Source organism: Rosa chinensis, chromosome 2, assembly GCF_002994745.2.
Source record: "Rosa chinensis cultivar Old Blush chromosome 2, RchiOBHm-V2, whole genome shotgun sequence".
NCBI classification, from domain to species: Eukaryota; Viridiplantae; Streptophyta; class Magnoliopsida; order Rosales; family Rosaceae; genus Rosa; species Rosa chinensis.
In genome coordinates this window covers 50,728,812-50,741,762 of record NC_037089.1, presented here as the reverse complement: position 1 = coordinate 50,741,762, position 12,951 = coordinate 50,728,812, and the positions used below count along the sequence as shown (strand labels likewise).

Genomic DNA, 12,951 nt, shown 5'->3' with positions numbered 1-12,951 from the left:
TAAGATAGAGAGATACTAAATATGTGATTTGATTATGATTATGTTCCTCCCCTTGAGACGTAAGAGATTAGATGTGAGGAATCATACAATTTAGGCGTATGGTTTATGTTATTAAGGAGGTTAAGTAAGGAGGTTAATTATATTATCAAGTGCATGCATGCCTTATCAGATCAGCAGTACCCTCAAGAATATATATCCAGTCGGCAGTACCTTCTGATGCGTCATTTAGGTGGTAATACCCTCCAGATTGTAGGAAACGGTTGGTTACCAGTACTCTCTAACCATTGCCTCCTACTAATCCGGTCGATAGTACCATCCGATGCGTCATCTGGTCGGCATCACCCTCTAAATAGCATGAGATGGTTGGTCAGCAATACCCTCTAATCATCGCCTCCTAATATTCTGGTCAGCATTACCCTATAATGCGCCATCTGGTCTGCAATACCCTCCGGATGGCATGAATGACTAATCGACAATACCCTCTAGTCATTGTACATATTGTATGTGTTATTTAGATACTTCAGATACATTGAGAAGAGTATTCCGGTCAGTAATACCCTCTGATGCGTCATATGATCGGCAGTACCCTCTAGATTGCATGAGATGTCAATCAGTACTATAGATATTCCAGCTAAAGTGAATAGTGGTATAGTGTAATCTGTCCTTCTGGCATCTTCCATTTAGTGACAGCCTAGTGAGTATTACTTGCGAACTGATCTTAGTAGCTGACTGGTGAGTGCTACTAGTGATATGATCCTAGTGACCATCTAATGAGTGCTATTAGTGACATGATCCTAGTGATTGTCTGATGAGTGCTGCTGGTGACATGATCCTAGTGGTCGTCTGATGAGTATAACCAGTGACATGATCCTAGTGGCCATCTGATGAGTACAATTGGTGACATGATCCTAGTAGTCGTTTGATGAGTGCTACAAGTGAGTTAACTCAGCTAGTAACCACTTGGTGAGAGCTATGAATGAAGTGCTACATTAATGAGTACTACAAAGTGCTACGGGTGAAGTGCTACAATAATGAGTGCTAAAAGTGCTACATTATTCATGAGTTCTAGCATTTGGAGCCTCAACCCCCTTGGAGAAAATGTACACACCATTGTCTCTCTTGTTTGAACTGTCGTCTATTTTTAGGGCTTCAATGAAATTCTATTTTCATAATTTTGTCTTAAAAAAAAAAAAAACACTTCAATAAACCCCAAAACTTCACCGAGAAGAATGACAACTAGTAGGTTCTTAGACCATCTCCAGTGGATGTGTTAAAATCCACATGGCAGCCCAACAGCTATAAATGACTAATGAAATTACTCTCCAACCCATATGCCATTTCCACCGTGGATGACAGATTGAAACCAAACTGTCAAATTTGACAGTCCTATACTCATCTGTCTTTTCTTTTTTTATTGTTTCTTTATCCTTCTCTCTCTTTCTTTCGCGTCTCTCTCTTCTATTCTTCTTCCTACCCAGATCGACCAAAGCAAAACTCTCTCTTCTTCTCCCTCTTTCCTTCTGGTCTCTCTCTTCCTAATTCCCACATCTCACAAAACATCAAAATCCCAAATTAATCAAAACAGGTAAAGAGAGAAAGGAACAACCTCTACAACATCAAAATCCTAGATTAATCCCAGATCTTCTTTTAAAATTATTTTTCACTCCTCTCTGATTCTTTCTCATCCCTCTCTTTCATCATATCTAGTACCCAAAATGAAGCAAGACTTATAGTCTTAGCCCAAGTTTCACAGATAAAATAAGAAAGCAAGAAATGTCTCACACCCATTCCTCTCCCTATAATTCTTCGTTTTTGGCTTCTGGGTTTTCTGTAATAGTCCCTCTGTGATCGATCTGATGAAGAAGATGAAAGGGGTTGTTGCTCTATCTTAGAATTCAAGGGCCATATTTCATAGATTTGGATGTTTATGTGATCGATCTCCCTATAATTCTTCGTTTTTGGCTTCTGGGTTTTCTGTAATAGTCTCTCTGTGATCGATCTGATGAAGAAGATGAAAGGGGTTGTTGCACTATCTTAGAATTCAAGGGCCAGATTTCATATATTTGGATGTTTATGTGATTGTATTGAGCAGCTGGATTTGAGCAGAAGAATGAGTCATGGGGTTTGGATAGAGATGATGAAGCATGAGAAAGATAGAGATCAGGAGCAGAAAAAGGAGGATGAGAAGAAGAGAAATAGAAGGAGATGGAGATGGTGCATTTTGTGATTAATAAAATATTCATAAAGTTAATAAAAAAATACACTTATTTTAACTGATGGATTGGAGGGTAAATATAGTAAAATTGTCAAATGCCACCTCATCTGTCAAATTCAAATTTGACCCAAAATTTTTAACACATCTGCTGGAGATGCTCTTATCTACTCATATAGCTAGCTTATAGATATCATGAGCCAACAAGACCCAAACTCTAACCATAATGAGCTACTGATAGCCAACAAATCCTGAGTGTCTGGATACGACTTCCCAACCACGTCAAGAGAAACCACTTCACTTTCTTAAATTCGTATTCGTAATCAGGCTTTCAAACAAATTCCATTTACTAATTGTCTCTTAAAAGATACGTCTTGAACCATGACAGAAGGTTCAATCGAGAGACAATAAATAGCTCTCTGCCTGGATCAGAATGATCAATATTTATTGTTGAAGATGTTATCTGGTAATAATCTTCTAGGCTATATATGTATATAATTTCTCTTTTTAGTTTCTCCAGTTGCATATATGCATTAATACTCAAACGTAAGTAGCAAATTTGTGATGGATGTTTCTTTTCCAGTGGTCTTTAAAGCCTTTCTTAAGATTAGCCAAAAAAAAAAATCAAGTAGATTGTTTGATAGGATAAACTAATGAACAAAATTAGCTAGAGTTAGAATTATTTCCTCTTATTTTTGTGTTACAGAAAACTCAAATTAAATGTCAATCATTTGTAATCCAGATTTTGGATTTTTGGAGGATCTTTACTCTTTGATATTGCTGAATATCAACCCATGACTAATTTTTCGTGTGGTTATCATAGCAATCTTCCACAATTGTGCATAAATATTAATCAAGATTTATGTATCCTCTAAATACAACATAAGAGTTTTGTCAAGTAGAGCCGCCTCCCTTTCTCTCTACTAGGGTTAGGGTTAGGGTTCTTTGTTTCTCTTTTTCAACGTAACCATGAGTTCCGTTGATGCCATGGCCGTAAGGCTAGCTTCATCCCTCGCGATTGCTGCAGGAAAGAAACAGATTGACCTCCGTCCTACGCAAGGTCAGGGTTTGCGCCAGTCGGAGGTTTTCATGGTGGGGAAGTTGCTCACTGCTCGAGAGTATAAGACCCGATCCTTCCTTGGGATGTTCCGCAATGCATGGCGGATCAATGGATCCCTGCGTGTGGAGGGGACGGACGGCCAGAGAGTTCTTCTCACTTTGTCTGATCCTTCGGATAGAGTTCGTGTCTGGAAGGGCAGCCCGTGGGGGTACAATCATGCACCGGTGGCGCTGGCATGTTATGATGGTGTGACGCCCGTGGAAAAGGTTCCTCTGAACACGGCCTCATACTGGATAACATTGCAAGGTATTCCTCCTGCGTTTCGGTCTGAAAGAGTGATGACTATGATTGGTTACACACTTGGGGACTTTCAGGAGATCGATAAGACGGGGAAGAAGGCCGGGAAGCTTCGCATTCGGGTGGAAATCCCGCTGAACAAGCCACTACCATTTAAACGATGGTATTGGGTGGAAGATGAGGTTGAATTCCTCTGCAAATTCTAGTATGACAAACTGTTTGGCCGATGCTCCATCTGTGGATTGGTGATACATGTAGGCTTGCCTTGCTCAGGGCCGGCACTGGAGGAGGATGATGACGGGGCTGAAAGGACGGTGTTGGGATCGCAAACTGCACCTGCACCGCCAGTGACTTTGATTGGAGGTATGCAGATGCAGCCGGGAGCTTCAGCTTCAAGTTCGGGGATGAAAGGAGGCAGCAGCTCGGGTTTGAATGATAGGGTTTTGCTTCATGGAAAAACCTTAGTTTTTAAGACCCCTATCCTTCAGCCAGTTGTGGAACCTCCTCTGAGTTCTTTCTTGAACAAACCTCGGAGACAAGTGGTGATCAGAGAGCTTCAGGAAACTACTCTGACACCGGAGAGAATTACTGGTAAGCGTAGAGGTCGATCTGAGGAGGGAGTGACTATCTCCCCCAAGAAGCTAAAGCTTAACTTGGCTATAGGCAAGCGTAATCTGCATTTGGAGCCAGAAAACCTAGGGCTGGTCTCTTTGCCGGAGGAGGGAAATTGTAGTAGTGGAAAGAGGAAGCGAGGTCGTCCGGTTGGTAGTAGGAATAAGCTGCCATCTGGGGAGAAAAAGAAAGGTGCAACAAATGAGGCTGGGCAAGTGCATAAGGCTCCCAAGATAAATAAGATGCAGACTACATCTGCTGGTATGAGCTCCAACTCAACCGGGAAGGAGCTAGTTATGTATTAATTTTATTTCAGGTGGGTATGAGCCTGTGTGAGATGGGGCAAGCTTCTATGAGTCTTCTATGACGTTTCTAGTTTTTAGTTTGTACCACAATTGCGTGATTGGCAAGCTAGGGCTAGTTGAATGATTTCCTTTCCGTAGGAGGCGGGGTTTTGTCTTTTTCTTATTTAGGCTCGCTTAAATGTGAGCGTTCCAGAGATTTTAAAGAGTTTGCTTTGGTTTAGATAGGTAGTTCGGATTTTCTTGCCGGATGGCTTATGTAAACTTTGTAGACTTTAGCCTTTGGCTGTTGATCTAATGCATTCAACTTCTATTTCAAAAAAAAAAAAAAAGATTTATGTATCCTCTGTACGGTTTTATTATTCGAACCACATCACATGCTTGCTTGCACAAATTATAAATGACTAAATGCAAGAGACTAAAGGGTTTATACCATATCTGGACTTGTTCCTCAAACCCTTAATGTGACTCTACAACATAACTGCAAATCAGATCACATACTTCAACACACTGTGAAAAAGATGAAGGGCTCACATATATATCTCTCCTTGCAATCTGCTTTGCATTCATCAAAGCAGGATGTATTCAACTGTGTCTTTTTATCGGAAAGAAAAGGAATTAGGTAAGACGAAGAAGATGGAGAAAGAGGGCAGTTTTCTTGTGAATCAACTGAAACTAGTATAATCAGCATCAGCATGCCAATCACAATCAATATTCTATTTTCATCCATCCTGTCTCTTTTTTTTCCTGGCAAATCGAGAGTGCTTAACTACAAAATTTATATTAATGCATATTTTCCTTTTTACTTTTGTTCGTAATTGAATAAGATCAAACCAAAATTTAGTTTAAGATAATTTAGTTTCCAGTGATGGCCTTTTGCACAGATTAGGGAGGCATTTAATTTAATAATGCTTACCACATAGTCAGGTATAGGATCATTATCGAACTATACATGAAAATCATCAGGAGACACAAGCTAGCCAAGAATATTGCTGCCTTGATTACACTTGGAAAGAGCAAATTAACAAACAACAGTATTGAGGAACCAAAATGTCAGACACAAATTTAAGGTCTTAGATATTTCAAGACTAGGATATATATATATATATATAAATGCAAAGTTTTAAATAATAAGGATCATATTTTGAAGATAAGGAGGGCGGAATCTATGATAATCATAAATAGCTCCCTTCCTTATCAATTTTGTAATACGAAGAGAGAAAAAATTATATGAAGAGAACGGGTAAAGCGAACGTTTTATATACATGTTAAACATGTTGCTCAACAAATATCCAGTAAAAGTAATTCAACAAGTACGTCATTGTGAACAAATGGTCACTAGCCAGTAGCCACACCCTAACTAATACTGTAGTAAACACATCCGTACATACTTAACTACATAGAAAAGAAAAAAGAGGAAGAATATACAGAAAAGTATATGTCATTTGTGAAGGGACAAAATACTCCGACAAGGAGAAAGGAAGAAAAGTACTATCGACTACTGTTAATGCCACTCTCTTCCAGGAAGCAGCAGATGAAGCCTTGGATACAGAATGCAACAGAGTGAGCAACTAAGCTTCAAATCGAAACCCTCCATCCAGTAAATCATACTCGTCATTCTTCTTTTGTTCCTGTATTGCATCAAATCCAAACTCTCCGTCCAGTAAATCAAAATCATTCTCCAATTCAATCTGTATGAAGAGGAAGAGAAAAAAGAATTACAAAACATACATAGAAACAAGATCGTAGATATAACTCAGATATATACCAAGATCATACGTTGCTAACTAATTCAGAAGTACTTTTGCCTGTGCATTGAAGATAAGATTTCAAATGCCATTTGAATAATATGACTTATCATAAGAGAACAAAACCACATCAAACAATAATCATACCTGGTTATCCAGTGATTCAAGACTATTTTGAACCAAGCCATCATTGGACTTTGCTTGCTCTAATAATATGTGATCCTCATTAGGATCAATCTTTGTATGCATGGTCGAATTCTCAACCTCAAGGCGCTGTACGATAGTTCTATTTCCCCCATTAAACTGGTCAAACAAAGATGAATTTATGCTTCTACTGCAAACTGCATCATTTTGGTCCAAGGTTAGGCTTAGTGGATCTACAACACCATTGCTAGAAACGATGGAAGAAAGGTTCCAGTTGTGGTTGTAATCTTGCTTATGATCTTCCCACCATTGATTTGGCGTGCAATACATGGTTGGTACAGCATAGCCTTGGTTTTTTATATGTATGTTTTCTCTTGGTTCCTCCACAGAAGCTGAAAGTGCACTTAAAGAAGAGAAGTCATTTGGAGTGTTCCCGATCTGAGGTGTACTTGAAGAAACACCCAAGTTATTAGCAGGAAATTGACCAAAATTGGAAGCCTCACTCCTGAGCAAAGAAGTTGATGGAAATTGGTATAATTGACCACAACCCTGCATACCACCCTGCCAACTTTCACCATATCCATCGTTATCCAGAAAATTGGATGATCTACAAAGGGAATTGTCAAATGATTTGGGATTCAATGAATTCACTCTAAGAGAAGACTGATTTCCAAACTCTAGCGTCCCATGTTTTTGCTGTGGATTGCCTTGTAACATTGAAGTATTACAATCATAACCGACTGAGCTGCCAGGCAATCCTTTATATGGAAAAGTACTTGTGGAACCATTATTATTGGGAGTGGACTGTCGGATGTCAATGGTAGAATTTTTCTGCTGCAATTGATTTTGCTCTACTGGTGCCTGAGATACTTGAAAAAGGTTTCGGCTTTGGTTTGTAAGCACACTTGGCTGGAGGTTTGCTACAGTATTGATAGAGTTGCACAAATTTTGGGACTGACCAGGTCGCAGCAGATGAGAAGAAGGATTAATTCTTGGCATGTTAAAATCAGTGGGGGAGTTTGATCTCGAAAGCATCTGCGGAGGTATGTATGAGGATAAGGGAGCAGGATTTGAAAGCCTCCCTCCAGATTCATCAACTGGACCCGTGTGCAGCGTGTAAGAAGAATCTTTTCTCCCCAGATCAACAACCATGGTAGCTCTCTGCTTTTCCTTCTTACTGCCGCCTTTTTTAAGTTGTTCCCTAAACTTCTGCAAATACAAAGTGAGAGAGTAAGAATGGAGGCCGCAGTGGCCATTGTTACCGAAAGAAGTCAAACTTGTTTTCATGAAGAAAAAATTTAAGATAATCTTGCTGAAAATATACATGATTGTTCAGAAAAGTAAGGGAGGGGAAAGATACCTGCAGATGGCTGGCCACATTACCCCTTGAGAGATCTTCAACATTCATCAGCTCAAGAATTTTCTTTGGTACAGCCTCTGCATGTGAGTTAAAAGAGGAAGACATCAGTCAACATAATCTCAATCTAAAATTTAAAAGCATGACATTATTAGTTTGAAGCAGAATACTCACTTTCCGGTCCCAGATAATAGAAAACGTCAAGAAACTTTTTGTGCAGCTCTTCGGACCAAACTATCCGACGCTTCTTCTGGGTTGATGGTTCCTCATTCTCATCTTCATCATCTTCGCCTTCTTCATCATCTTCCTTTTGGTGCTTCCTTTTTCTTTTGTGTTTTCCATTCTTATCTGAACTACTTGCTGCTGACATCCCTTCTTCACTTTCTCCTGTTCCTTTGCAGACCTTGTCTTGATCGCAAGACTTACATTGATCCTTAGAGTTCAACTTTTTTCTCCGGAAGACATGTTGCCAAATAGTCTTGAACACTTCAATGTTAACAGGTTTCACCAAATAGCAACAAGCACCATGGGAGATTCCCTTCTTCATAAGCTCAGTATCACCATTGCCTGACACCACTGCAACCAGCCATTTTAATACATAAAAGTGATTAGAGTTGGTAATTAATTTATCGCCTGACAACATTGGAATCAAAGGAAACTTGATGGTATTTTCTTCTCTTTTTTCAATCAAGTCCCAATCAAACAAGATTAGGAAGCTATATACTAGGCTTTTTTAAAAAAAAATTAGAGTATAAGTTGATGCTTACTGATTACAGGTAGGTCCATTTCGTGCCCTAAGAGCTTTAGGAGCTGAAAGCCATCCATATCTGGCATCTGTACATCACTGATTACCAGGTCAAACTTGTTTCTGTTTTCCCTCAAAATTTGGAGTGCCTCGTATGCATGATTAGCGGTAGTTACTGCAATGTCAAACCCAACAGACTAAAATCAAACAAGGTCCATATGTACCACCCTAAGATAAAAAATGCAAAGTTCATCACAATTACAATTCGAGCATCTAATAGTTTTGTAAAAGGCAAATCATACTCGAGCATATACCTCAAGCTCAAATAGTGTTTAAGAACATACTTTGGAAAAGCCGTTTAGTAAAAGGGAACAGCCAATAAGGGCCGGGTTAGGATTTAAGGAGTTGGCACTCCAAAGAGCTTCAATGCCTAAATCCTAAATCACAATTACAATTCGAGCATCTAATAGTTTTGTAAAAGGCAAATCATACTCGAGCATATACCTCAAGCTCAAATAGTGTTTAAGAACATACTTTGGAAAAGCCGTTTAGTAAAAGGGAACAGCCAATAACAGCCGGGTTAGGATTTAAGGAGTTGGCACTCCAAAGAGCTTCAATGCCTAAATCCTAAACCCTAATAACAAAGTTTGTTAAACAAATTGAGGGAAACAAAAGGAGAAGAGAAGAAACAAACCCTCATAATTGCATTTACGCAGCGTAGCCTCCAAGAATTTGAGATAAGTTAGGTCGTCATCAACCGCCAGGACACGCATACCATCCGGAAACCGATCCATATCCCCATTCTGATCACCAACAGAACCTCCCAGTTGGTCCTTCGCATCCATGATGACTAACCAACTATAATCACGATCACACAGTGATGTTTATGAATTGTAGAGCAAAGTTGCGATGTTAATTTATAACATCAGCCTTTTATGCACGATCAAAGAAAAGAAAGCACTTAAGCCTATAGGGTTTAGGAAGAACCAAAACCTAACAGTTTTAGGCCTTCATTAGTGACGAAGGAATCGAGAGGGACCAACTAAGGTAAGTAAATTAGAGATAACAGAATAGGAAAGAATAAATTAATCCAAAAATTAACTGAAAGAGAAGAATTAGGGATACCTCGATCTATGTAGAAATCTTCCATTTACATCTTTCCTTCCATGAATAAGAACAGGTCTTTTCTCTGTGAACTCTCTCGTTCAATTATCATCTTAAGTTCATAGCTTTACAGGCGTTGGTGTATAATTATCGGCCGACAAGATTTAGTTTTGATATTGGTTTAATTATCTGTTTATAAATTTTCTCTGTTTGAAAGGCTATTGCATTATCCAATATTTGAAAAAGAAAAATCATTCAGTACGTATAAGTGTCTAACAGAATGAAGTTAAGTACAGATAACTGGATAAGAAAGAACTCCTATCCGAAATCTGTTGCTTAATTCAATAAATATTTTTTAATCCTTTAGAGTTTTGATTTTGAATTATGACAGGCCTGGTGAAAGTTTGTGAGTGGTACACAGTACTGATGCATTAAGAGCACTACCACTACAACAAAAATAGCATCTAAAACTACGGATTATCACCTTCATTGGAAATAGGAAAAAGATTTACAAGTGCATCATCATGTGATTGCCTTAATAATCTCATGAGGACGGCAAATAATTGTTGTTTGGTAAAGGGAAGAATGGTTCCTTCATAATGTTCTCTCAGTTGGAATTAATGCTTTCCTGGTCCAACCAGAAAACTCCAGCAGAGTTCGCTGAAGTGAGTCCACCCAAGTCAGTTCGTTGAAGAATCATTCAGCTGAGCAATAGTTCGCTCATGTTTGCTGCTGAAGAGTTCTTTGATTCTGATATTTTGCAGCGTTTTGCGTTACTGTTTGTTCATTCAAATTAGCTAGATATTTTTGTATCTAAACTACTTTTAATCTAGTTAATTCAGCTTTCATTCTAGATATTTTGTAGGTTAATCTTGTACCCTATATAAGGGATAAGTAGCACAGTTCACAAATCAAAAGTGAGAACAAAAAGATTTTGAGTAAAGCTAAGCAATTTATCGATAATGGTGTTGTTCTAATCTACCCAGATATTATTCATAAGAATGAGGCTCAAGTGATTCAATCGCTACTCTAAAATGCATATTGACATGGATGATCAAACGCATACTTATAGCAATATAACCTAGTATGATTACTAATGATGGCCACCACTAACAAATACACTAGATTAATTAATGATAAATCAATGAACCAATAAACATCATAAATTCAAGAAACATATTAATAAACGTCAATATCATAAATTACATCATGTCTAGGATTGAAAGCAGCCCCTAACTACGGGAAATTTAGCTACTCATAATGTTATTAAAAAAAAAGTCATGAGTTTGAAAGAGAAAAATCACGAATGGGATGAAGAACAGGATGAACGATAGATCGCCTACAACCAAAGATCAATCGTTTCTAGTGCTCCGGAATTCTGCTTCAAAAGTTTCTTGCTTCTCTTGCGCGTCGTAGGTTTTTGATTCTGACGTCCAAAAGTCTTTTATTTTGTTCCAATACATTTCTTCGTTGTTTCCTTGTGAATCACTATCTAATTTGCTTCAAATGAAAGTCTCAATCCAATATTCTGATTGGTCCATCAATGATTGACATCACTCATTCAATGAATTCTAGCCAAACCAGTGAATTTGCTGAATAAATTTTTTTTTTTTTTAAATAGGGCCAGTATAGGCCGCCTTCAAGCCTCGACCATTAACGAAACATCAAAATATATACATAGGGGGGACATGATACATGAACCTCAGGTTACAATAACCATAAAGAGAACATTCCGAGATAATAACGGGAGTCTCTACCAAAAATATGTATTCTAATATGCAACAATTAGCGAAGAGTGCATTTCTAGCTACTCGATTCATTTTACAAAGGTGGTGACATACCGGAAAGATATTGCTCATGCGAAGCCGTAATTATTAGTAACTATCAACTTTTCCACTATGTTGTCACGAAAAACGAATCCTATGACACTTAGTTTCATCTTGCCACTGGGAGGTTGCTACTATTTGACGAAGTGAGGAACTTGTTGTCTAGCCAGAGCAGACAAGCACAGAAGGTGCGCAGTCCGGGACAGAGCCCACGTCGCCCTACCACAAAACGGTAGGGACTTATTACTGGCATAAAGCCACTAGTAACTAAAAAATAAAAATAACAATAAAATAATACCAGAAAATAAACTATAGACTAACAAGGGCCTAAGGTCTAGGTCCAAGCCCAAAAGTTCAACAAGGAAGCAAGGAGACATCTCCAGCCCAAAACAAGGCCCAATCCAAAACCAGCACCAAGCCACCATCGTTCCCTTCATGCCACTCTAGCCGGACCACCACCACCACCATCAGATGATCCCCATAGCCACCCCACCAATGTTGTACCTTTATCAAAGGCAGACGCCATCTGTCACAACCACCATCCCCCAGCCCATATCCCTTAAAAACAGAAACAAGGCACCCATTATTGGAAGACCTTATTCAACCATCACCGTCATCAGCCCTTGATGAATTGCCACAAGCTAGCTTGACCAACTCAGGGATAGACCGATCAGGCAAACCCAGATCCAGTGTGAAACTGAATAGATCCGACCTGAAAGCAATCTGATCCGCCAATCTAACCATCCAAATAGGGGTGTAAATGGGACGAGTCGGAGTGAATACCAAGGTGGTCATGTTCGGCTCATTTGCTAGTTATCGAGATCGAGTCGGGCTAAAGTTTGAATTTTTTTTTTTCATGCTCAAGCTTGGCTCGGCTAGGCTTGAATATTTTTCTTAAGCCCAAGCTAAGGTCGGCTCAGCTCGATTTATTGGACGAGCTCGAGCTTGAATAAGCTCAACTTGGCTCATTTGACTTTAAATTTAAAAAATAAAAAATAAAGAAAGAAAGAAATTTTAAAATAAAAAGAATTGAAAAAGAATAAAAATTAAATTTATTGTATTGTTCTTTATTGTAATATATTTTAGTTAAATTCTTAAAATCTCTTCCAATTGAAAAGGAATGTAATAAAAAGAATTAAAGATTTGAGGTTAAAAAAATTATATTTTTATTTATACTATAAATTTTCATGAGTTGAACTTTAACAAACCAGCCGAGCTTCAACAAGCTCAAGTTTCTCATGAAAATTACGAGCTACTCACGAGATAGACGAGCCGAATATATCCTTGTTCAAGTTCGGCTCCTTTTTTTGTCGAGCTTAATATTGAGCTCAAGCTCGGCCTATTTATCTTATGAACACGAGCCGAACGAGCTAAAATTGACCAAATACGAGTCGAACATGATCTGTATCGAGCCTATTTACTGCCCTATATCCAAACACCCCACCCCATCCCCCACCCCTTGCCAGTCACTGGGAAAACTCCTTCCTTTACCAATGTTGAGATTTTTGTACTTGGAACCGTTGCCCATCGCTGACTTGACGATA

The 12,951-nt window shown here is 38.7% G+C and overlaps 1 protein-coding gene across 1 annotated transcript; it reads right to left on the bottom strand.

Moving 5' to 3' along the window:
* Positions 1-6,054: 6,054 nt before the first annotated feature.
* LOC112184471 (two-component response regulator ARR12) lies at positions 6,055-9,322 on the bottom strand. The gene is made up of 7 exons (XM_024322733.1): positions 9,172-9,322; positions 8,500-8,652; positions 7,907-8,308; positions 7,700-7,812; positions 6,379-7,584; positions 6,286-6,291; positions 6,055-6,174 (listed from the first exon to the last, which is right to left on the bottom strand). Exons 1-7 carry the CDS (start codon positions 9,320-9,322, stop codon positions 6,055-6,057), a joined length of 2,151 nt encoding a protein of 716 aa, XP_024178501.1.
* Positions 9,323-12,951: the final 3,629 nt, after the last annotated feature.